This window comes from Macaca nemestrina, chromosome 18, assembly GCF_043159975.1.
Source record: "Macaca nemestrina isolate mMacNem1 chromosome 18, mMacNem.hap1, whole genome shotgun sequence".
In the NCBI taxonomy this organism is placed as follows: Eukaryota; Metazoa; Chordata; class Mammalia; order Primates; family Cercopithecidae; genus Macaca; species Macaca nemestrina.
In genome coordinates, this window is record NC_092142.1 from 18,792,098 (window position 1) to 18,818,260 (window position 26,163).

Below are 26,163 nucleotides of genomic sequence, written 5' to 3' on the forward strand. Positions count from 1 at the left end.
TGTAATCCCAACACTTTAGGAGGCCAAGGCGGAAGGATCACCTGAAGTCGGGAGTTTGAGACCAGCCTGGCGAACATGGTGAAAACCCATCTCTACTAAAAGTTGGACTTTTCAGAAGGTAAAACTCAAGCTGGAAATGTCTTAACTTATTAAGAGAGAGAAGCCTGCTAAGGGAAGGAGAGGGAGAAAAGAATACGAAGGTTGAAGCTCACATCAAGGCTGTTAATTTGCACAACTTTAAGAATCCTCCTCTTGTTACTGCCTAATCATGTAATGTGAGCCTAGGAAAAGGCTCCTCACCTTGACCTCTTATTGAGATGTTGCATGTGATAACATGCAAGGCTGTATGGGAAGAGCTCCTCGCTTTCCCCTGGCCACCCTTTAACCCTTGTTCACTTCCAGTGTTGGGAACAGTAGGTACGACTGGAAATACTTTCCTACCTATACTGAGCTGAACACTGGAGGGCCCGTTCCGGAGATGATCCTTTTCCCTGTCATAGGTCACCATCCCATGAACAACCACAGACCACCACCCCCGAATGAAAAGTAAGAGTTATAAAAACATTGAATGCTTTCTCTCTAAGGGACCATAATGGATAAGTAGGTTATAAAAATAATAATTAAAAAAAAATTTTTTTGAGACTGAGTTTCGCTCTTGTAGCCCAGGCTGGTCCTGAACTCCTGACATCAGGTGACCCATCGGCCTCAGCCTCCCAAAGTTCTGGGATCATAGGCCTGAGCCACCGCTCCCGGCCTAAAATAATTTTAAAAACGTTCTGGGGTCGAAATTGATATCCACCTTCCTAGAAACTGCTTTGCCAAGTTGGAGGAAATGCGAACCCTAATTTCCCCCCCGTGCATTATTGGCAGTCAATCATATTGGATCTAGGGCAGCCCTTGGTTGCTAGTCGTGGGAAGGGCATTCTGGAAGTGCCTAAAACCGCCCGCAAAGCAGTGGGTAAAGCAGCGGCCAATAGGGGGCATGGCTGACCCACGCCAAACAGCGCATTAGCCGCAAAACCAGGTGCTGGCGGAACCTCAGTTTGCGTCTTCGCTCCGCCGCCTTCTGGAGTCCTTTCCGCCCCTAGAGGACGCAGGTGGGCTAAACAGCAGTCAAGCCCTTCACCATCATGACGCCCGCAGGCGGGACCACCCGGCACTGTAGACAGCTGCCCTTTACAATCATGGCTCACAGAAACTCTAGGGCACGCTGGCCGTGACCGACGCTGCTCCTCAGAAGCATGGCGCCGGCGGAAGTTGTAACCTGGGCTGTCCGGAGTGGGCAGCTGCCCCTCACAAGCATGGCGTCAGCTGAAAATGAAGTCTGTACTGTGCGGAGCGTCGCCTGCCCCTCACAAACATGGCGCCCGCAAAAGGTGCAGTGCGGACTTAGTGGGGCGGGGCAGGTGCCCTTCACAAACATGGCGGCCGGGGTTGAGGGGCGTGGCGGGGTCTGGATGGGAAGCCGAGCAGACGGCCCCAGAACAAGCGGTCATGTGACTGGGAAGATGGCGGTCTTTCCTTGGTAAGGAAGCAGCGGCGGGTGGGCTTCTGGGAGGGGCTGTTTTAGTTGTGATGGGGTCGGCCTGGGTCTGAGAGTGTGAATTCCTCTCTGTCTGGTTATGGTGGTCGACCGCCCACCCCCAAGTTGTCTTGACCGTAGAATCCCTGCCCGCTGCCGCGGTTCAGTGGAGCAGTCTGAAGCCAGACGGGCGGGTTCTTGGTTCTCTCCCTGTCTGCTGCCTCTCTGCGCCTTCCACGGGTCCCTGTCCATTCATTCCTTAAAGAAGACTTGAGTTTCCAGGCTTCCGCGTCCCCAGAAGTTGGCGCGGGTTCTGGGGTCGCTGGATGAGGGTAATGGTGGGCTCAGCTCTAAGTCTGGACGAGTCGGGAGACCTGGCTGTTGGTCAGTGTCCTGAGCTCCTCTGTTCACCTGGAGACTTGCTTTTCTCATCTGTAAAATGGCCGCCATTCATCCTACCCTAAGCACAGCCCTCAGACTTATTCCTTGGCCTCAAGGAGCTCACAGTATAATGGAGCAGACACACAGTAGAGGGGATGTCCAAAGAAGGCATTCGGCTGAGGCACCAAGAAGGGAGTGATTATCCCCACCAAGGGGCTGGGGAAAGGCTTCAAAGAGGAACAGTTATTCCTGTTATTGGATCTAGGGCAGTTATTCCTTCAAAGAGGAACAGTTAATCCTCCAAATTGGGTCTTGGAGAATGAACAGGAGTTCACCATAGGGGAGGGCGTGGCGTGTGCGTGGTTGGCAGGCCCTTAGGTCCCTTGTGTGGAGTAGCTAGGAGTGAGTGACTGAAGCGTCAGGGTTCAGCAGGTGGTATGTGTGTGAGTGAAGAACTTGAGCAAGTTTGTGTTGGTGATGATAGTGGGATTTGAGGACGGAGAATCTCTCAGAAAGCGAGATAATTTACTTTCTCTTCAAATGATGTGAAGTAGCTTAGATTAAATGAGCAAATGAAAGACCTTAGAAATAATCAGGTACAACCTTCTGCTTTTGTGCTTGACAAACAGTTGATTTCGTCTTATTCCTTTCACTTTTCCAACACTTAAGAGACTGCTTCCTTGACACGCTACATCAGCATTGAATGCCTCTGAGCACTTCCACGGCCTGAGTTTTCTTTCAGTTAATAGTCATGCTGGCTGGGTACGGTGGCTCACGCCTCTAATCCTAGCACTTTGGGAGGCCGAGGCTGGCGGATCACCTGAGGTCAGGGGTTCGAGACCAGCTTGGCCAACATGGTGAAACCTAGTCTCTACTAAAAACACAACAATTAGCTGGGTGTGGTGGCACGCACCTGTAATCCCAGCTACTCGGGAGGGTGAGGCAGGAGAATCGCTTGAACCTGGGAGGTGGAAGTTGCAGTGAACTGAGATCGTGCCACTGCACTCCAGCCTGGGCAACAGAGTGAGATTCTGTCTCAAAAAAATAATAAAAATAAAAAAGTCATGCTAGCTTGACCAAAAAGCTTATCAAAAACACGGGAAACGTTTGACTGCAGCGGATTTATCTGGAGTTTGCAATAAAAAAATCCAGGGAGATGTTGTCTTAATCTCTGCATCCCAGTACATTTTTACCTTTGGCATTTTAATTTTATATTATAAGCAGGCAAACAGGTGCCATAACGCTTTTATTGTTCAGGGTCTCTATAGTTCCTAATCTGGCCATGCGCTAAACATTTTGTTGTTGTAGCTTTTGTTGAGACGGAGTCTCACCCAGTCTTGAGTGCAGTGGCCTGATCTTGGCTCACCGCAACCTCCACCTTCGGGTTCAGGCGATTCTTTGCCTCAGTCTCCCGAATAGCTAGGATTACAGGCGCACACCCTCACGCCTGGCTAATTTTTGTATTTTTAGTAGAGACGGGGTTTCACCATGTTGGCCAGGCTGGTCTGGAACTCCTGACCTTAAGTGATCCGTCCACCTCGGGTTCCCAAAGTGCTGGGATTACAGGCGTGAGCCACCGCGCCTGGCCCGTGCTCTAAACATTTTCCTTCGAAGTGCACATTCATCTTTCTGTTTCCCTAATAGACTTCTTGCTCCTTAAAAGTTAAAAGGACTGGCTGGGCGCAGTCTCTCATGGCCTGTAATCCCAGCACTTGGGGAGGCCGAGGCGGGTGGATCACCTGAGGTCAGGAGTTCAAGACCAGCCTGCCCAACATGGTGAAAGCCCATCTCTACAAAAATACAAAAAGTAATCGGGCATGATGGCAGGTTCCTGTAATCCCAGCTACTTGGGAGGCTAAAGTGGGAGAATCGCTTGATCCTAGGAGAATCGCTTGATCCCAGGAGGTGGAGGTTGCAGTGAGCCAAGATTATGCCATTACACTCCATCCTGAGCTACTGATTGAGACTCCGTCTCAAAAAAAAAAAACAAACAAACAATGGACTGAGTTTTGTCCATCTTTGTATGTGGCACCTAAAACATGATGGTGAGTGCTGAATAATATTTATGAATGAATGAGGAGACTGAGAAGGACTACAGAGGAGAAATGAGTTTCTGTCATTAAATTTGCATTTATCAAGTCCTTATTTTCTGTCAGACACCACTCGTAAAGTGTATAACGTGTAACGTCATTCGGTTCTTAAAACAACCCCATGTTTTGGATGAAGAAATAGAGGCAGAGAAATGAAGCAGTTTACTTAAAATAATTAGCCCCACAAGGGATAGCTGAGGTTTGGAAGCCAGAGGCTATGATAGTAATCATCCTTGTCAGCTGGACCTCAAATCTATATATCCTGGGCTGAGGTTTCTGGCTTGTGGGGTTCCCCAAATCCCACTGCCTTGTCATGAGTCTCCCCAGGAATGCCTCTTTTTAGCCACAGTTTTTGCTATCCCTGCTGTATTTTGGCCTGGCTAGGAGATGAGATGTCCTGTATACCCTAGATCACATTTTCCCTTTAATCCTGTGGTTATAGCACACTTGAAAATACCACCCTTTGGGCCAGGCAAGGTGGCTCATGCCTCTAATCCCAGCACTTTGGGAGGCCAAGGCCGGTGGATCACTTGATGTTAGGAGTTCAAGACCAGCCTGGCCAACATAGTGAAACCCTGTCTCTACCAGAGGAAAAAAAAAAAAACATTCCTCAGTCATGGTGGCGGGTACCTGTAGTCCCAGCTACTCCGGAGGCTGAGGCAGGAGATTTGCTTGAACCCAGGAGGCAGAGGTTGCAGTGAGCTGAGACCGCGGCACTGCACTCCAGCCTGGGTGACACAGTGAGACTCTGTCTCAAAAAAGCAAAAAAAAAAAAAAAACCAAACAAACCAAAAAAACAAAAAAACCAACCCTTAGAGTCAGAATCACTACATCATTTTAAGAGTTTTTTATGTGTAGCGGTGAAGGGGGCTGGGTAATATTGTGATTGTGGAAGAAAAAGCTGTGTGGTCCGATTATGTGATTAGTAACCAAAAAGTTATTTGAGAATTAAAATAGTTGGGCAAAGCATTTAGTGGATTTTGGTGTTTCCAGTATAAGGAGATTAATCTGGTTAATCATAGTGGGATTTCTGTGTGTCCATATGATCAGGGGTAAATAATTTAAAAATAGGCTGTTGTCAGCCTTTCATGTGCATATAAACCACCTGAGGATTTCGTTAAAATGCAGATTCTGATTCTGTAGGCGTGGGGTATTTTAGCCCACCCAGGTGACGTCATTGCTGGTGATGTGTGAACCACACTTTGAGTAGCCAAGGGCTAAGCCCAGCCAATAGTGGAGGTGTGAAATGGTGGCCTTTTCTCCTGTGGCAGGTGCCAGTGATCCAGACAAGCCCCTCATGTTGCTGGGGGTTGGAATTATGGGGAATTTTTACCAGTTTATATCAACTATATTAGCAAAAAGAAAAGGAATGATTTTTGAGGAAATGCCCACAAGAGGTCGCTGTTAGCCTTACCAAAGATCCAGAGATTAAAGAAAATGCTTTAACATCTCAGACTTAGGGATCAGAGAGCAAATTTAAGGAAATTATCAAAGAAGTGGTAGAAAATCAAAATATGATGGTTTACTGTGGGCTTTCAGGAAGGAAAAAACATTTTAAGATTTATTTCCACAAGCAGTATTTTTTTTTTTTTTTTTTGAAATGGAGTCTTGCAGTGCCGTGATCTCGGCTCATGGCAACGTCCCCTCCTGGGTTCAAGCAATTCTCATGCCTCAGCCTCCCGAGTATCTGGGATTACAGTTGTGTGCCACCACGCGTGGCTAATTTTTTTGTGTTTTTAGTAGACACGTGGTTTTGCCATGTTGGCCAGGCTGGTCCCGAACTCCTGACCTCAGGTGATCCACCCACCTCGGCCTCCCAAAGTGCTGGGATTACAGGCGTGAGCCACTGCGCCCGGCCCAGAAGTGTCATTTTTTCACCACCATCCCCCTTTTTTAAAAAAATAAAATTCGTTCCAAAACTTTACTCTTTTAAGGGAAATAGACATACGCTTAATTTTTAAAGTTCTCAACATGACCTGTAGATAATCTACGGAACTACTGAATCTGATTCTGTTGCTGCTCTCACTTTTGACAAGATACCAGCATTCTAACAGCCTCAGCTTCTTCATCTGAAAAATGGGCATAGTACCTATCTCATTGGGTTGATTAAATGAGGAAATGGAGGTAAAGGCTGGCCCAGAGCCTGGTATATAGTAAGTGCATAATAAATGAGAGCTGTTATTTGGTTGTTGCATATGAAGTCATATTTCTGTTTTGATCTAGCGTTTGCTCAGCTGTTGAATGTTAGTAATTCATTAGAATTACTAATGGTACAGAAAACACATTTGGAATTGACTTTCCTGTCCCATTAAATTTCCTGCTTTGTTAAATGAACCTTTCAACATTCTACTTTTCTTGACAACAGATAAAATTAAGAGTCATTTGAGGCTGGGCGTGGTGGCTCACACCTATAATCCCAGCACTTTGGGAGGCCAAGGTGGGCAATTCACTTGAGGTCAGGAGTTCTAGACCAGCCTGGCCAAAATGGTGAAAGCCTGTCTCTACTAAAAATACAAAAATTAGCCAGGCATGGTGACACACACCTGTAATCCCAGCCACCTGGGAGGCTGAGGCAGGAGAATTGCGTGAATCCAGGAGGTGGAGATTGCAGTGAGCCGAGATCATGCGACTGCACTCCATCCTGGGGGACGAAGCAAGACTCCATCTCAAAAAAAAAAAAAAAAAAAAAAAGTGATTTGAAAAGAGGAAAAGTGTGATTTGATGTTTTAAACTCCATCTTGACCGTTGATGATCCTTATTCAAATTTATCCTTTGGGGTTTTGTTTTTTAATAAATCAAGGATGGCCTGATAGCATCCTTGATGGGATGGGAGTTTAGAAGAATTTTTTTTTTTTTTTTTTTTGAGTTGGAGTTTTGCTCTTGTTGTCCAGGCTGGAGTGCAATAGTGAGATCTCGGCTCACTGCAACCACCGCCTCCCAGGTTCAAGCGATTCTCCTGCCTCAACCTACCTAGTAGCTGGGATTACAGGCGTGTGGCACCACGCCCAGCTAATTTTGTATTTTTAGTAGAGACGGGTTTCTCCATATTGGTCAGGCTGGTCTCGAACTCCTGACCTCCGGTGATCCGCCCGCCTTGGTCTCCCAAAGTGCTGGGATTACAGGCACGAGTCACTGTGCCTGGCCATGCAAGAATATTTCATAGGTAACTTCAATTGCAATCTTTTGGAAGATGAAGTTAGTGTATATTTTGTAAATATGATCCCAGAGGGACTAGGCAAATTATTGTGAAAGGGATTGTCCCTTAAAAAAAAATAAAAGTAGAACTGGTTCATTATTGTCAACCAGCCTTTCTCCTCCTTTCCTACACTCAAAGCCAAGTTCATGTAGAAAGGATAGAAATGAAATGACATGGGAGCTCAATTCGTTTGTACTGGCTTGGGTTTCTGGGTTAATGGAGGATTTTGGGTAAAGCTGACTAGTTGCATGGCACAATTAGATCTGGGGTGCCAGTATTTCATGCAAAGGTTAATAAAGTTGAGAATCTAAATGGGAGCAGAAGGTGGCGCAGGGGGATGAATTTAAGGGACTTGGAGGCCAAGGAAAGTCCCTGTGCTCTTTGAGGTTCCTCTTTCCCTAAAGTGGGTTGGGGGAGACAAGAATTGTCCCGTGTGCCCAGGAAAGCTGATTTTCTGGGTTGTGATATTTTACAAATGAGAAGTGCACATGTCTTTTGTTAAAGAAAAATTATTGGCCGGGCGCAGTGGCTCATGCCTCTAATCCCAGCACTTTGGGAGGCCGAGACAGGTGGATCACCTGAGGTCAGGAGTTCAAGACCAGCTTGGCCAACGTGGTGAAACCCCGTTTCTAATAAAAAATACAAAAATTAGCGGGGCGTGGGGGTGTGCTTATGGTCCCAGCTACTCGGGAGGCTGAGGCAGGAGGATGGCTTAAACCTGAGATGTGGAGGTTGCAGTGAGCTGAGATCGCACCACTGCACTCCAGCCTGGGCAACAGAGCGAGACTCTGTGTCAAAAAGAAAACAAAACAAAAGTATTATTCATGGTGCTTGTTAAAGGAGATGAGACAGGCTTATTCTGGGCTGCTGCTACAGTGGGGTTTTGCAATAGGGGACAGAGATTCGCCTCAGCTTCTAATGCAACAAGAAACAGTGGGAATTTGTAGCCAAGTAGGGGTAGAAGAAGAATTTGATCAGATATTGAGGGCGATTGGATATGGAGGGGGATTCTGGCTCAATCAACTTGACAGAATTCTTGCTAAAACTTGGTGGTGCGGAAACAAACATGGAAATCCAATAGCTAAGCACTAGCTGGGGAGAACTCAGAGGAACCTGCCCGGAGTTTGGTCAAGGAGAGACTTTGTCACTTTCCATACCGGCTGAGGTGTTCTCCTGCTTGGAGAGTCAACGGAGGAGATGAGAAAGGGGTCAAATGGCTTAACTTGTCTAAGACTTTGTGGCCCTGACGTTCTGTGACTATGGTAGCTTTTAAAATTATATGTGGATACACACATTGCATAAAAAACTTGGTTAAGTATGTGAGTTAAAAAAAATGTTTAAACCATAACCTATGAAATTAAATTCTCAGATCTTCATAATAGAGATTAAGAAATGTAAAGACAATCATTTAAAAACATTTTCTGCCTTCCCCCGCTCCTGTATTCCTCTCCTTCCGATTTTTTTTTTTTTTTTTCTTTTTAAGAGGGAGGGACTCCTTCTGTTGCCCAGGCTGGAGTGCTGTGGTGTGATCATAGCTCACTGCAGTTCTGAACTCCTGGATTCAAGCGATCCTCCCACCTCAACCTCTAGAATAGCTGGGACTACAGGCACACACCACCACACTCAGCAAATTTCTGTGTTTATTTATTTATTTATTTTGTAGAGATGGGGTTTCGCCATGTTGCCCAGATCTGGTTTCAAACTCATAGGCTCAAGCAGTCCACCCATGTGTGCCTCCCAAAGTGCTGGGATTACAGGCGTGAGCCACCATGCCCGGTGGAGAGAATTTCTTAAAAGGAAACGGATACCTTATTTTCAGAGGAGCAACAATAAGACTATTATTGCAGCACAAAGATGAGCACAGAAGACACAGGGACAGTATCTTCAAAATGCTCAAAGAAGGCTAGGCGCAGTGGCTCATGCCTGTAATCCCAGCACTTTGGGAGGCTGAGGCAAGAGGATCTCTTGAGCCCAGGAGTTTAAGACCAGCCTGGGAAACATAGGAAGACGCCATGTCTCAAAAAACTCAAAAAAAAAAAAAAAAAAGTAAAAGGAAAAGTTCTTTTTTATTTCTATACATTTTACTTTAAAGGTTCCAGGTGTGTTTTGTTTGTTTGCTTTTGTACTTGTCCTGCTTGGGCCACAGATGTTTCTTGAGGCTGTAGCTTGATGTCTTTCTTTGGTTTTGGAAAAGTTTTACCTATTATCTCTTCAGAGACTGTTCTTGCACACTCTCTTTCTCCTCCTCTTTGGAATTCCAGTTATATGTGTGTTAGGCCTTCTCTTCACATTCCTTGCGTCTTTGAAATTCTGCCTGTCTTCCTGTGCTTTTTCCGCTCCATGCTTCAGTCTCCCCCTTTATTTTCCAGCTCACGAATCCTTTCTCTTGTTGAACCCTCAAGAAACCAATGAAAACACCCGTGAGCTCTTCATCTCCTTTCTGCATGGCTCCTCCCTCTTGCCCTATGCAGCTTAATGGGCGAATACCTTGAGGGGAAATCTGGGCTGGATTTCTGTCTTCCTTGTGCTCTCTGCTCTTCCCCCTGGCTGTCTTGATAGCCCTGAACTCCTGTGAAGCTCTGTGAGGTTTCCTTAGAGCCCTTTTAGCTGCTCTCCTGTTTCACAGCTGCCCTCTGCTTGGCGTCAGCTTCTTGTCCCATGCTGAGAATTCACAAATGCCCTGTGCGGGAAAGCTGGGCAAAGAGTGTTAGAGTCACCTTAGTGAGTTTCCCTTTGTTCTGGTGTGTGGCATGACAAGTCCAGTATGCTGGCAACTCTTTATACCTTCGAACATACATTTTTTTTTTTTTTTTTTGAGACAGAGTCTCACTCTGTCCCCCATGCTGGAGTGCAGTGGCATGATCTCGGCTCACTGCAACCTCTGCCTCCTGGGTTCAAGCGATTCTCCTGCCTCAGCGTCCCAAGTAGCTGGGATTACAGGCATGTGCCACTACGCCCAGCTGATTTTTTGTATTTTTAGTAGAGACGGGGTTTCACTGTGTTAGCTAGGATGGTCTCGATCTCCTGACCTCATGATTCGCCCGCCTCAGCCTCCCAAAGTACTGGAGTTATAGGCATGAGCTACCATGCCCGGCCAAACAGATTTGTGTTTTGTTTCTTGTTTGCCATGGAGTCTCGCTGTGTGGCCCAGGCTGGAGTGGAGTGCTGTGATCTCCGTTCACCATGGACCTCCACCTCCCAGGTTCAAGTGATTCTTCTGCATCAGCCTCCCAAGTAGCTGGGATTATAGGCATGCACCACCACACCCACCTAATTTTTGAATTTTTAGTATTTTTAGTAAAGATGGGGTTTTACCATGTTGGGAACTCCTGACCTCAAGTGATCCGCCCACCTAGGCTGCCCAAATTGCTGGGATTACAGGTGTGAGCCACTGTGCCTGGCCAAAAAATTTGTTTTTAAATGTAGTTTTCTTTTTGACTTTGGTGGGCATGTTGTGCTGTTTTAAACTACCTTGTCATTGAGGAGGTCTCATCAGAAGTTTTTAGTGTTTTAAGTACCCCCATCCACTAATTGGCTTTGTTTTGCTGTTTACCAGGCACTCCAGGAACAGGAACTACAAAGCTGAATTTGCATCATGCCGACTGGAGGCTGTACCATTGGAGTTTGGGGACTATCACCCTCTGAAACCCATAACTGTAAGTTTTGTTAAGGGTCTTTGTGAATGATATTCTTATCCCTTGAAATGAAAGACAGTCTTCATGAGTCTTTTCCATTTTGCCAGTGGTAATCATTTTTGCATATTTGATTTTTTTTTTTTTTTTTCCCAGACAGAGTCTTGCTCTGTCGCCCAGGCTGGATTGCCGTGGTGGCTCAATGCAACCTCTGCCTCCTGGGTTTAAGCGATTCTCCTGCCTCAGCTTCCCGAGTAGCTGGGACCGTAGGCACGCGTCACCATGCCTAGCTAAGTTTTTGTATTTTTTTAGTAGAGATGGGGTTTCGCCATGTTGCCCAGGCTGGTCTTGAACTCCTGAGCTCAGACAATCTGTCCACCTCCGCCTCACCAAGTGCTAAGTGTGAGCCACCGCACCCAGCCTGATTTTTTTAAAAAATGTTTTTATTATTTATTTATTTTTGAGATGGAGTCTCACTTTGTAGCCCAGGTTGGAGTGCAGTGGTACGATCTCAGCTCACGGCAACCCCTGCCTCCCAGGTTCAAGCGATTCACCTGCCTCAGCCTCCCAAGTAGCTGGGATTACAGGCATGCGCCATCACGCTTGGCTAATTTTTGTTAGTTTTTGTATTTTTAGTAGAGACGGGGTTTCGCCATGTTGGCCAGGCTGGTCTCGAACCATTGACCTCAGGTGATCCACCCGCCTTGGCCTCCCAAAGTGCTGGGATTACAGGAGTGAGCCACTGCACGTGGCCTGCATATTTAAATCAACTAGTTTGTTCACTACCTCTTTTTTGTAATATTGGCCTCGCCCAGCACCATTTTTACTCCCTTGCTTCCTCCTTAGTGAGGTTGCCATGTGAATGGGATGACTTTGTTCCTGATTTGGCTGTGTCAACAAAATGTATCTTGACTTTTAATTTTTGTATTTGGAATATAAGAGTCACTGTAATTGCCAGCAGAGAGTGCTGTCCTGAATAGCATGTTAGTCTATCTGTGGGTTTATTTAAAAAATAAAATGAAAGCAGGCAAGAGGCTTGGCTGGTTCCTCTCTGCCAGGTCGGTACTGTCTTTTTAGCAAGTAATAGAAACTATGCGGTTGTCATGTTGGGGAAAAGATGTGATTGCCAGCCTGGAGGCTCTGGGAATATATGGAGACAGTTGCATAAGGCAGAAGACCCCAAGACTGCGATTCAGCCTCCCGGGACCCCTCAATCCCCATACTGTTGTGTGGCTGTGGGTGACCTCACCACAGCCACAGTTGCGTTCATTCTCGGGTTCCCGTTCCCCATGTTAAAATAAAATTCTCGGCCAGGCTTCATGCCTCATACCTGTAATTTCAGCACTTTGAGAGCCTGAAGCGGGTGGATCACCTGAGGTCAGGAGTTTGAGACCAGCCTGGCCAACATGGCAAAACTCCATCTCTACTAAAACTACAAAATTTAGCTGGGCATAGTGGCGTGTGCCTGTAGTCGCAGTTACTCAGGAGACTAAGACAGGAGAATTGCTTAAACGAGGAGGCAGAGGTTGCAGTGAGCCAAGATCGCGCCACTGCACTCTAGCCTGGGCGACAGAGAGAGACTCCATCTCAAAAAATAAAAAGAAAATTCTCAGCCAAATTAAATTTAATGGAGCTTAATTGAGCAAAAAATAATTCATGAATCGGGCAGCCTCCTGAGCCAGAGTAGGTTCAGAGAGACTCCAACACAGTCACGTGGTAGACGAAGATTTATGGACACAAAAAGGAAAGTGACATTCAGAAAACAGAAGTGAGGTACAGAAACAGCCGGGTTGGTTACCGTTCAGCATTTGCCTTATTTGAACCCAATTTAAACACTTGTCTCCCGGCACCTTTTTTCTTTTTTTTTTGAGACGAAGTTTTACTCTTGTTGCCCAGGCTAGAGTGCAATGGCGCAATCTCAGCTTACTGCAACCTCTGCCTCCCGGGTTCAAGTGATTCTCCTGCCTCAGCCTCCTGAGTAGCTGGAACTACAGGTGCCTGCCACCCTGCCAGGCTAATTTTTTTGTCTTTTTAGTAGAGACAGGGTTTCCCTATGGTGGCCAGGCTGGTCTCAAACTCCTGACTTCAGGTGATCCGCCCGCCTCGGCCCCCCAAAGTGCTGGGATTACAGGTGTGAGCCACTGTGCCTGGCCCAGTTGGCCCCCTTTAATTGACCTAATTGGCCAAAACTTGGTGATTGGCACAAGAGTAGGTTACAGTCTGTTTACACGTCCAGTGGAGTTATAGTTCACTATGTGCAGAGAAACCTTTAGGCCAAAGTTAAAATACATAAGGAGACAGCTGTAGGCTAAACTTCATTTAACACCCATGCCATAACAGAATAGCTGCGAAGAGCTGCTGCAGCTCCAGGCCTATCCTGTTAGATTGGCAACATCGGCGGCAGGAAAATGCTTTTCTCGAGCAGTTTTCATTGACCCACTTTTGTTATGCGCCCTACCCTGAACGAGCATTGGTGACCTGCTGTATAGAAGAAGTTGATAGATTGGGGTAGGTCTAAGGCTCACCTTGGGAACTGAGAGCAGAGTTCACTCCACCAGGCCTGTGGAAACTGAGTATGGGGGAGATGTTTTCCCAGATAAAAATAGGGGTATTAAGTATTAGGCCTGTGAGGTGGAGGAATGTGTGCCAGAAGACAAAAACAGCAAATGTATACCAATGGGAGGTGCTTCTCTGTCTCCCCTAGACTGCAGTTCAACTCCATTCAGGCAGCCGTCACTGGCAGTTGGCATCTGACTTGACAGGTTTGAGGGCAAAGTCCTCAATGAGACAGCCCTGGCCCACTATGGTGGCTCATGCCTGTAATCCCAGCACTTTGGGATGCTAGATGGGAGGATCCCTTGGGCCCAGGAGTTTGAGACCAGCCTGGGCAACATAGTGATACCCCACCTCTACAAAAAGTAAAAAAAAAATTAGCAGAGTGTGATGGTGTGCTTGTAGTCCCAGCTACTCGGGAGACTGAGGCAGGGAGATGGCTTATGCCCAGGATGTTGAGGGTACAGTGAACTGTGATCGCACCATTGCACTCCAGGCTTAGTGACAAAGTGAGACTTTGTCTCCAAAAAAAAAAAAAGACGTCTTCACTTCAGACACTCCAACTTTGCTACACATTGGGAGTTCCCATGCCTCCCTCCTTCATGTTCAATAATTTGCTATAATGGCTCACAGAACTAGGGAAACATTTACTTATACTTACCAGTTTATTATTAAGGATATTACAAATAATACAGCCAGATGAAGAGGTACGTAGGGTGAGGCCCGGGGGAAGGGGCGCACAAAGCTTTCATGTCGCCTCCAGGTACCTCGATATGTTCTTGTTCACCTACCTGGAAGCTCTTCAGACCCCATTTTATTTATTTATTTATTTATTTATTTATTTATTTATTTATTTATTTATTTTAGACAGGGTCTCACTGTGTCACCCAGCTGGAGTGCAGTGGCACAATCTCAGCCCACTGCAACCTCTGCCTCCCAAAAGCCCATTTTTTGTGGGTATTTTTGGAGGCATCGTTGCATAGGCATGATTGATTATTAACTCCATCTCCAGCCCTCTCACCTTCCCAAAGGATGGGGAATGGGGCTGAAAGCTCCAAGATTTTAATCATGGCTTGGTCTTTCTGGTGACCAGACCGCGTCCTGCAGCTCTGCAGGAGCCCACTGGGAGTCACCTTATTAAGGCAAAAGATGCTCCTTCACCCAGGGAATCTTCCAAGGTATTAGGAGCTCTGTGGCAGGAACTGGGGCCAGAGACCACATAAATTTAACAGCCTGGAGTGCAGTGGTGTGATCTCGGCTCACTGCAACCTCTGCCCCCTGGGCTCCTGCTATCCTCCCACTTCAGCCTTCTGAGTAGCTGGGACCGCAGGCATGTACCATCACACCTGGATTATTTTCATATCTTTTGTAGAGATAGGATTTCGCCATGTTGCCCAGGCTGGTCTCAAACTCCTGGCTTCAAGTGATCCTCCTGCCTCAGCACCCCGAAGTGTTGGGATACAGGCATGAGCCACTGCACCCAGCAGAAAACTTTTATGAGGTGTTCAAGGGAGAAAGACAAAAAAAAAGTATCTGGTTAAAGTAGAAATTCCCTGCTTAGAGGTTAGTTGTCGGTTTTGATTGGCCAGTCTCTAGTTAGCAGGTAGTTGGCGATTTGCAACTGATTAAGCTTAAGTTCCATTTTACTACTTATATTGAGTTGGATTTTGGTTTGCTACATAGGGAACCCCAGGTGCTGTAGCCTTCTCAGTCCAGTGACCTCTCAGTTAATTTTTTTAACACTTCCTAACCCTAACTTCCTACTTTCCTTTCCTCGACAGCTGTGATCCTGAGTCATGTCCATTTGTCACAAAAAAATAAGCATCCCCTGCAGATGGATAAATCTCTGCTGTAAATGAACCATCCATTCAACTACCAGAATGGGAGGAAAGTACCCACTGGAGTGTTTCCCTGGGGAGAGTTGTGGGAGCTCCGTTTTACCTCCAGAAATTTTCTTCACAGGTCACAGAATCAAAGACGAAGAAAGTGAACCGGAAAGGAAGCACTTCTTCCACATCCTCCTCCTCCTCCAGCTCCGTGGTGGACCCGCTGAGCAGCGTCCTGGATGGGACTGACCCCCTCTCCATGTTTGCAGCCACTGCTGACCCCGTAGCCTTGGCAGCTGCCACGGTAAGCACCCCGGCCATGGTTGTCCAGTGAGGGTCAGTTTTGTGGGTACAGGAATGGGTGGTTTTCTCCTGTCCTGCCCTTTTTTTTTTCTCTAAGAGACAGAGTCTCACTCTGTCACCTGGGCTGGAGTGCAGTGGTGTGATCGTGGCTCACTGTAGCCTCCAACTCTGGGCTCAAGCAATTCTCCCAACTCACCCTCCTGAAAAGCTGGGACTACAGGTACACACTGCTATGCCTGGTTAATTTTTTATTTTGTTGTAGAGGCGGGGTCTTGCTATGTTGCCCAGGGTGGTCTCATACTCCAAGCCTCAAGCGATCCTCCCACCTGAGCCTCCTAAAGCTTCTTCCCCTTTTTTAAGTTGCACAAATAATGCACACAGTACATTCTGGTTGCAACAGTTCAGGTCATCCAGACGTGAGAGGCTGGTGTAGCTCTGGGAAGTAGGTCTTTTTCTTTCTTCTTTTTTTTGAAAGATTTTAAAGTTTATTTTTAGTTTTAAATTTCACTTAATGTTTTTTGAGATAGCCTTGGTGTGTCACCCAACCTAGAGTGCAGTGGTCCGATCTCACTGCAGCCTCTGCCTCTGGGTTCAAGCAATTCTCTCACCTCAGCCTGCCGAGTTGCTGGGACAGACATGCACCACCACACCTAACTAATTTTTGTGCTTTTTGGTAGGGACGAGGTTTCATCATGTTGGCCAGGCTGGTCTCGAACTCTTGACCTCAAGTGATCCCCCTGCCTCAGCCTCCCGAAGTGCTGGGATTACAGGTGTGAGCCACTGTGCCTGGCTCTTAAAATTTATTTTTAATTTTAATTTTATTCTTCTTATAAATCTTTTTACATAATTACATAAGTAAATCACTCATTTTGATATGAAAAAGTCAGAAGTCATGTAGAACAATCCTTCTCATGCCAATCTCCACCCTGGCGGTCGTGAGAATGGTGGCCGTAATGTGTCTTTTTCCGTAGCTTTTCCCTGTATTTTCATAGATACTTCCGACAGCAGTCTCTGGGCATTCCCATGCCTACTCATATATAAATAATTATAGCATCAGCTTACTGCATGGCAGGCATTTTTTCAGAGTGCGTTTCCTATTTGGTTCTCTTACTACCTTGTGAGAGGTATTAGAATCCTCATTGAAGAGGCAGCCATGGAGGGATAGAGATATCAATTCACATCCAAGCTGGGATTCAAACCCAGCCAGTCTGACTTCAGAATACATGTTCTCAATCATCATCCTATGCTGTGTTTCATATGTTATTTACCATTGTTACATAAATGGATCTGCAGTTTTGTGACTTGTTTTTTTGGAGATAGTCTTGCCCTGTTGCCCCGGCTGGACTGCAGTGGCATGATCGTAGCTTGCTGCAACCTTAAACTCCTGGGCTCAAACAATCCCCCTGCCTCAGCCTCCCAAGCAGCTGGGACTTCAGGTGTGCACCACTGCGCTCGGCTAATTTTGGATTTCTTGGTAGAGCCAGGGTCTCGCTGTGTTGCCAAAGCTGGTCTCAAACTCCTGGGCGCAGGCAATCCTCCTGCCTTGGCCTCCCAGAGCACTGGGATTACAGGCCTGAGCCATTGCACCCCACAACTTTTTTTTTTTAATTTAATTTTTATTTTTGTTTTTACTTTTTTTTTTCTGAGACGGAGTCTCATTCTGTTGCCCAGGCTGGAGTGCAATGGCGCGATCTTGGCTCACTGCGACCTCTGTCTCCTGGGTACAAGTGATTCTCCTGCTTCAGCCTCCCTAGTAGCTAGGATTACAGGCATGTGCCACCACACCCGGCTAATTTTTGTATTTTTTGTAGAGACAAGGCTTCGTCACATTGGCCAGGCTGGTCTCGAACTTCTAACCTCAGGTGATCTGCCCGCATTGGCCTCCCAAAGTCCTGGCGTTACAGGTGTGAGCCATGCCACCCAGCCAACTTTTTTTTTTTTTTTTTTTTTGACTTGACCATATGTCTTGGAGAACTATCCATGTTAGTACATTTAGAACAACCTTATTATTTTGACCAGCCTTATTGTATTCTAAAGACTGGCTTTACCTACTTTAATTTGCCATTCCTCTACTGATGTATCCATCAGATAGAGGATATCCCAGATAGTTTCTGGGTTTTGCTGATACAAACAGCAGTGCACCATGTGTCTCGAACATACACATGCCTTGGTGCATGTCTGCAGGGATTTCTGCAGGGTAGCTTCCTAGGAGTTCTTTGCTCGTTGGCCAGGCGCGGTGGCTCACACCTGTAATCCCAGCACTTTGGGAGGTCGAGGCGGGCGGATCACGAGGTCAGGAGTTCAAGACCAGTCAGACCAATGTGGTGAAACACCATCTCTGCTAAAAATACAAAAATTAGCTGGGCGTGGTGGTGGGCACCTGTAATCCCAGCTACTCAGGAGGCTGAGACAGGAGAATTGCTCGAATCCGGGAAGCGGAGGTTGCAGTGAGCCGGGGATTGTGCTACTGTACTCCAGCCTGGGCGACAGAACGAGACTCCATCTCTTTGCTGGCATAAGGCAATGTGTATTTAAGGTTTTGATGGCTATCACCAAATTGTCCTCCAAAAAGAGTTAACCAGTCTGTATTTCCACCAGTGATGTTGAAGAGGGCCTGTTTCCCTGCATTCTTGCCAGCCTGACATCAGCCAGCATTTTAACTCTTTGACATTCTGATACTTGAAAAAGTGGTCTTTTCCAACTATCCTTTCCTTAATTCTTAATGAGTTTGAGCATTTTTTGATATATTTATTGTCCATTTGTGATGAAATGGCCTGATTTTTTTCTTTTGTTTTGTGATGGAGTCTTGCTCTGTCACTCAGACTGGAGTGCAGTGGTGCGATCTTGGCTCACTACAACCTCTGCCTCCCAGGTTCAAGTGATTCTCCTGCTTCAGCCTCCTGAGTAGCTGGGACTATAGGCATGCACCTGGTTGATTTTTTGTATTTTTAGTAGAGACGGGGTTTGAAGGGAGGACAGCACGACACTGGGGGAGAAAGGTGTCACTTTGTTGGCTAGGCTGGTGTTAAACCCCTGCCCTCAAGTGATCTGTCCACCTCGGCCTCCCAAAGTGCTGGGATTACAGGCATGAGCCACCATGCCCGGCGCTGTAATTTTTTTTATGATAGTAAACCTTGAGACAGATCTCTTTTATTCCACAGTAAAGGACTATCTGCCTTCTATTTACATATGTATATATTTAAAGAATAAAATGATACTGCTGCTGAAGAGATTTTCTTGCCTTTCTTTAGGACAGCTCCAGAAGGAAACGTGATAGAGATGATAACTCCGTTGTAGGATCGGATTTTGAGCCTTGGGCCAACAAACGGGGAGAAATCCTTGCCCGGTACACCACTACCGAAAAGCTGTCTATTGTGAGTACCAGGAGACCCTCTCCCAGGGTCTGCTTCGGAGTTAGTAGTAATTTCTTTTTGTTATATTGCTTTAACTCTTGGGCTCTGTAAGTTTCACTTATTTATTTATTTTTCTACTTCTCTTAAAAGCTCAATTATAAGGCTTCACGTAGTATGTCAGTGTTGTTGGCATAAAAATGTGCTGACAGGCTTCCCAGAAAAATCTGGTAAGGATCAGGGATGTGGCACAGGTCAGAGAAAGAATTAGAACAGCAGAGTCTTGTCTTTGGGAGGAGGTTTGAATTATGAAGGAAGGAGGTCGGGCATGGTGGCTCACGCCTGTAATCCCAGCACTTTGGGAGGCCAAAGTGGGCAGATCACTTGAGGTCAGGAGTTCGAGACCAGCCTGGCCAACATAGTGAAACCCCGTCTCTACTAAAAATACAAAAATTAGCCGGGCATGGTGGCAGGCACCTGTAATCCTAGCTACTCAAGCGGCTGAGGCATGAGAATTGCTTGAACCTGGGAAGTGGAGGTTGCAGTGAGCAAAGATCGCACCACTGCACTCCAGCCTTGGTGACTGTCTCACCAAGAGTGAGACCCTGTCTCAAAAAAAAAAGATTAATTAATTAATTTAAAAAATGAATTATGAAGGGAGGACAGCACGACACTGGGGGAGAAAGGTGTCACTCAGTAAGTCCCACATAGCTGGGTTTTTCTCCTGGAGCTGGAAGTTTACTGTTTCTCTGGATGGCCATTAGGTGAAATAGTTAGCTTTGGCCTCAAGATGCTTATGAAATTCAAGGCTTACCTTCCACTTGGCAAACTGCTATGGAAGGAAAGACTCAGGAGAGCTGAGACTAACCCAGTCAGGGTAATGCCTGTGTGAGTTAGGACTGGGTTCAGTGCTTAGAACCAAAGCCCCTCCTAACACTGTAAACAGGGGTGATCTGTATCCCTCCTTACACTGGAGAGAAGTCTCGAGCAGAGGAGTCCAGGACTGGTGTGGCAGCTCCAAGGGCATCAGGGTTCCACTGCGTTCTTTCTTGCTCCTCGACTGCATTGAGTGTTGCCTCACATTCATGTTGGTAGACAGAGGGAGGAAAGGGAAAGAAAGATGCACCCCCTCCCATTTAGGAAGATTTCTTGGGGTCCCCCAACACTTTCAGTTACATTTGTCTTGAAGGTGTGGTCATGGGCCATTCATAAGTGCAGGGAGGCTAAGAAATGTAGCAGCGTGTCCATCTACAAATGGGACTGTGCCCCGGAGGAAGTAGTGAACTCAGCAGGCCACGGGGAACGCTTGGCCACAATGCCTCTTCTTTTTTTTCCTCCCAGGGTGTGCACTCATTGAACAAAATGACAGGCAGAATTGCTGGACTATTTAAATCGAGTCTTTTTTTTTTTTTTTAAACTGTACAGAGTTAACTTAGAGCAGTGATTCTCAACCAGGAGTAATTTTTACCCCTGGGTGGTCCTTTGGCAATATCTAGAGACATTTTTGACTGTCACGGTTCTGGAGGTGGTACTGACATTTATTGGGTGGAGGCCAGAGATGCAACTAAATATCCAAGGGTGCACAGAATAATCTCCCACAAAAAGTTATCTGGCCTCAAATGGCAGTAGTGTAGAGGGTGATAAACCCTGATTCAGAGTAGGTTAAAAATACTTCTATTATGTGACTCTGCTGGCATATCAAAAATTTTAGTATTTGTCTGCTGACTTTGAGAACCCTGACTTGAGTAGAAATTTGAATCTTCAGTGGTTTTTAGTGACTGTATTTTCCTTCTTTGAATATATATTTCTTTCTCTTGGGTATGTAAATGGCTTTGTTGGAAAACAATGAACATACTGCCTTAGAATTTTAAAATATTAATGAATGTTGTGTCTCTGCAGAATCTGTTTATGGGATCTGAAAAAGGTAAGATGAGTTTGTTGTTGTTTTGATGGGAAAATTCTGCCGTTACTTTTAATATCATTTTACAAAGGAAAAAAGTTTATCTGATATGATTCTGATGGAGCTATTGCTTAGATTGTGGATAGACATAGAACTAAAATACATATTTAGAGCATGAATTAAAAAAATATCAAACCTCAGCACTTTGGGAGGCCAAGGTGGGTGGATCACCTGAGGTCAGGAGTTCAGTACCAGCCTGGCCAACATGGTGAAATCCCTTCTCTACTAAAAATACAAAAATTTGCTGGGTGTGGTGGCGCATGCCTGTAACTCCAGCTACTCAGGAGGCTGAAGCAGGAGAATCACTTGAACTTGGGAGGCGGAGGTTGTAGTGAGCCAAGATCGCGCCATTGTACTCCAGCCTGGGTGACAGGAGCGAAATTCTGTCTAAAAAAATAATAATAATACGGCCAGGCACGGTGGCTCACCCCTGTAATCCCAGCACTTTCGGAGGCTAAGGCAGGAAGATCGCCTGAGGTCAGGAGTTTGAGACCAGCCCGGCCCACATGGTGAAACCCCGTTTCTACTAAATATACAAAAATTTGCTGGGTGTGGTGGCACATGCCTATAATCCCAGCTACTGAGGAGGCTGAGGCAGGAGAATCTCTTGAACCTGGGAGGTAGACATTGCAGTGAGCCGAGATTGCACTCCAACCTGGGCGACAATACAGAGTGAAATTCTGTATTAAAAACAAAAGTACGGCTTGGTGTGGTGGCTCATGCCTGTAATGCCAGCACTTTGGGAGGCCAAGGCAGGCAGATCACTTGAGGTCAGGAGTTCAAGACCAGCCTGGCCAACATGGTGAAACTCCGTCTCTACTAAAAATTAAAAAAAAAAAAAAAAAAAAAAAAAAAATTAGCCAGGCGTGGTGACAGATGTCTGTAGTCCCAGCTACTCGGGAGGCTGAGGCAGGAAAATCGCTTGAACCTGAGAGGCGGAGGTTGCAGTGAGCTGAGATCACGCCATTGCATTCCATTCTGGGTGACAGAGCGAGACTCCGTCTCAAAAAAAAAAAAAAAACCAAAGAGGTTACTAGGAGTAAAACATAAGCTTACTGTTTAAAATGACAGAGGAAATAGTCTCCCCATCGTTGTGCCTCCCTCACCAACTGGGGGATTGCTTAAGAGAGCCTTTCCCTTGCCTTAAGTCTTTTCCCTTGTGCCGTAAGATATGTTGGTGAGGGGGCCACATGCTCAGTCTTATAGGCCACTGGTCCCTGAATGCAGTTCTCAGCTTCCTCTCCTAAGACACACAGTCAGAAGCTGTGGAGCTGGGTATCTCAAACTGCCATGTAGCAGGATTGCCTGAGGAACTTTTATATGAATATAGATGTCTGGCCCCAACTTGCTCAATTAATCTTATAGGATGGGACCCCAGAATTCCTATTTTGATGCTCCGAGGTGATTCTGGAGCAACTGACAGATCATGTTCTACTGGGTGCAGATGAGCACAACCGTGGTTCATTGCAGGTCTCTGATATGGCAGCTGCCACTCTTCCCACGGCTCTGCTGGATGAGACAGCACGTTAGAAATCAAGAGAGTGGGAGCAGCTTTGTTATGCACAGAATTTTTTTTTTTTTTTTTTTTTTTTTGATATGGAATCTTGCTCTGTCACCCATGGTGCAGTGCAACCTCCGCCTCCTGCCTTCAAGCAATTCTCCCATCTCAGCCTTCCAAGTCACTGGGCCTGTAGGTGTGCACCAGCAAGTCCAGCTAATTTTTGTATTTTTAGTAGAGACGGGGTTTCACCATGTTGGCCGGCCTGGTCTCAAACTCTTGACCTCAAGTGGTCCACCCGCCTCGGCCTCCCAAAGTGCTGGGATTACAGGTGTGAGCTACCACGCCCAGCTTGTTATGGACAGAATTTTGATCCCAGACCATAAAAGGTAAATCATACCAGCCTGTACCTACCAGTTTGTAAAGATCGAATAGAGTGGTGATACCAAGTGTCTTAGTCTGTTTAGTGGTACTGTAAAGGAGTACCAGAGGCTGGCTAATTTATAAGGAAGAGAGCTTTACTTGGCTTATGGTTCCACAGGCTATATTAGAAGCATGGTGCCAGCATCTGCTGTTGGTGAGGGCCTCAGGCTGCTTCCACTCATGGTGAAAGCAAATGAGAGCCGGTGTGTGCAGAGATTGCATGGCAAGAGAAGGCAGGAGAGAGAGGGAGAAGATGCCAGGCTTTTTTTGACAGCCGATTCTCATGGGAACTAAGAATAAGAACTCACTCATTACTGCAAGGATGGCACCAAGCCATTCATGAGGGATCCTCCCCTACAACCCAGACACCTCCCACCAGGCCCCACCTCCAACACTGGGGATCATCTTTCAACATGAGACTTGGTATGAATATAGAGCAATAGAAACTCTCATATGCTGCTGGTGGGAATGTAAAATGGCACAACCACCTTGCAGAATACTTTTTCATTTTTTATTTAATTTGACGACAGGTGCCAGTGGTCCGGTTGTTTGTGCCCAACCACACTCCCCTGCCCCAATTCGTATGTTGAAATCCTAACCCTAAGATGATGGTATTAGGAGATGGGCCCTTTTCAGAGGTGATTAGGTAATGAGGGTGGAACCCTCATGAATGGGATTAGTGCCCTATAAAAGAGGCCCAAGGGTGCTCCCTCACCCCTTCCACCAAGTGAAAACACAGCAAGAAGGCATCATCTATGAACCGAACCGGAAAGCAGGCCGTCCCCAGACACCTAATCTGCTGGGACCTTGATCTTGGACCACCCAGCCTTTAGGACTGCGAGAAATACATTGCTCTTATTTGTAAGCCACCCACTTGCTGGTATTTTGTTATAGTAGCTGAAAGGGTTTAAGACAGTGGGCCAACCCTTTGATCCAGCATTCCACTACTGGGGTATCCCCAGATCAGGGGTTGGTAGACTGCATGCTGCAGGCCAAGTCTGGTCCACTGCCTGTTTGTTAAGTACAGTTTTACTGGAACACAGCCCTATCAATTTGTTTACGTATTATCTATGCCTGCTCTTGTGCTACAGCAGTAGAGTTGAGTAGTTGGAGCAGACACTTTGTGACTCTCAAAACCTAAAACATTTGTCAGGCTTACAAAAAGAGTTCTGCAGCTTGACCCTGAGTCCACATTTCTTTTTTTTTTTTTTTCTCTTTCTTTCTTTTTTTTTTTTTTTTTTGAGATGGAGGTTACAGTGAGCCAAGGTCGCGCCACCGCACTCCAGCCTGGGCGACAGAGTAAGACCCTGTCTCAAAAAAAAAAAAAAAAAAGAAAAAGTACTAGAGCAGAGGCCCCTTTAAGATGGGAGATGGGGAAGGATTCTGAAATAGACAGCCACAGAGGGCAGCAGTCAGCTAGATGCATTGCCCTGCCTTGTGGCTGGCCTGTGGCCTGGGGGCCTTTCCTTCATCCCTCCAGCAGTCCCTGCTGATGGCGAAATTGTGCTGACAGATGCAGGAAGGAGGCACAGCTAGTCCTGTTTGCTCGAAGAGACGGCTTTGAAGCCCTAGTGTTTCCACCCTGGGTAGACAGTGAGATGGTTGTTTTGTTAGCAGAAGAGCACAATTCTACGCTGTGAGTAAGAGCCTAAGAGGGCCTTTTGTTCATAGAAAACAATGAAATGACGGATTTTTGGCATCCTTATCTGGACCGCCTTTCTTTAGGAATAAACAGATGATACAGAGCAAAGTTTGTAAATCTCAAATGCAGCAGTTAACCTCTTCGAGGCTGGCCCACTGGGCTCCCAGGGGCAGCTTCTAAGTGGGAAAAGTTTCGATGGAACTCTGGTTACATAAGGAAGTTGCTTTGAAAATCTAGGATAGTTTTCTGTAATGGAATCGTTCCCCAGAGTCTGTATTCACGATGAAGTGTAGAGTGAAAGATGCCTCCCCTGGGGGTACTGGTGCAGGAGAAAAGCCACCTGTGTGACGTAAATTCATTCTGTTTAGGCAAAGCCGGGACTGCCACACTGGCAATGTCAGAGAAGGTTCGGACCCGGCTGGAGGAGCTGGATGACTTTGAGGAGGTGAGCAAGTCATCTGTGGGGTGCAGGGAGTGCGAGAGCTTTTCCTTCCTCCTGCCAAGTGAGATCAACCTCGGTGGCTGCTCTTTGATTAATTCCCGGGCTGCACATTGTGCTTAGTCCTCCCAAGGCAATGACTCCATCCAGGGAAGGATGCCAGCGTGCAGTTGGCCGAGCTCACGGGAAGCCTGACTGGGGCTGCTTTTCTAGAGGCCTCTTTTCTCATCGTGATGCCTGAGCAAGCCTGGGTCCCTTAGCGACAGTGTCTTATGGTAAAAACCAGCTGCAAGGCTGGGCACGGTGGCTCATGCCTATAATCCCACCACTTTGGGAGGCTGAGGCGGGAGGATCACGGGAGGTCAGGAGTTCGAGACCAGCCTGGCCAACCTGGTGAAACCCCGACTCTACTAAAAATATAAAAATCAGCTGAGCATGGTTGTGGCTGCCTGTAATCCCAGCTACTTGGGAGGATGAGGCAGGAGAATTGCTTAAACCTGGGAGGCGGAGGTTGCGGTGAGCTGAGATCACGCCACTGCATTCCAGCCTGGGCAAAAAAGCGAGACTTTGTCTAAAAAAAAAAAAAACCCAACTGCAGTCACCTCCCTGAGAAGTAGCCTTATGGAGTACAAAGACTTTGCTTTGCAACTGACGCTGCTTGGGCTGGCTGGATATGGCCCACAGGAATCTTTTAATTGGCCTACACGTACTTTGAAAAAAAAGTGAGTCTTTTGCCAACACTTAAACATTCATAAATGTAACCAACAAATACAGAATTTCTTGAAAAAACAATCTTGACTGGGCACGGTGGCTCACGCCTATAATCCCAGCACTTTAGGAGACCGAGGCAGGATCTCCTGAGGTCCGGAGTTCGAGACCAGTCTGGCCAACATGGTGAAACCCCATCGCTATTAAAAATGCAAAAATTAGCTGGGCACAGTGGTAGGCGCCTGTAATCCCAGCTACTCGGGAGGCTGAAGTAGGAGAATTGCTTGAACCCAAGAGATGGAGGTTGCAGGTTGCTCTGTCACCCAGGCTGGAGTGCAGTGGTATGATCTCAGCTCACTGCAACCTCTGCCTCCTAGGTTAAAGCAATTCTCCTGCCTCAACCTCCTGAGTAACTGGGATTACAGGCACGCACCACCGTGCCCAGCTACTTTTTGTATTTTTAGGTGAGAAAGGGTTCCACGATGTTGGCCAGGCTGATCTCGAACTCCTGACCTCAAGTGATCCACCCACCTCGGCCTCCCAGTGTACTGGGATTACACACATGAGCCACCATGCCCAGCCAACTCTTATTTCTTTAATAAAGAGTTTTTCATTTTGAATTGTAGGAAATGTACATATA

The 26,163-nt window shown here is 46.5% G+C and overlaps 1 protein-coding gene across 2 annotated transcripts in view; it reads left to right on the forward strand.

The window, feature by feature from the left end:
* Nucleotides 1-1,372: 1,372 nt before the first annotated feature.
* VPS35L (VPS35 endosomal protein sorting factor like) overlaps nucleotides 1,373-26,163 on the forward strand; it is a 148,249-nt gene continuing 123,458 nt past the window's right edge. For both annotated transcript variants that reach the window (XM_011747083.3, XM_071084199.1), the window contains exons 1-6: nucleotides 1,373-1,525; nucleotides 10,746-10,845; nucleotides 15,337-15,504; nucleotides 18,755-18,877; nucleotides 20,753-20,777; nucleotides 24,745-24,821. In XM_011747083.3, the coding sequence (XP_011745385.2) occupies nucleotides 1,422-1,525; nucleotides 10,746-10,845; nucleotides 15,337-15,504; nucleotides 18,755-18,877; nucleotides 20,753-20,777; nucleotides 24,745-24,821 (597 nt within the window). In that variant the 5' untranslated portion in view covers nucleotides 1,373-1,421. The remainder of the gene's footprint in view (nucleotides 1,526-10,745; nucleotides 10,846-15,336; nucleotides 15,505-18,754; nucleotides 18,878-20,752; nucleotides 20,778-24,744; nucleotides 24,822-26,163) is intronic.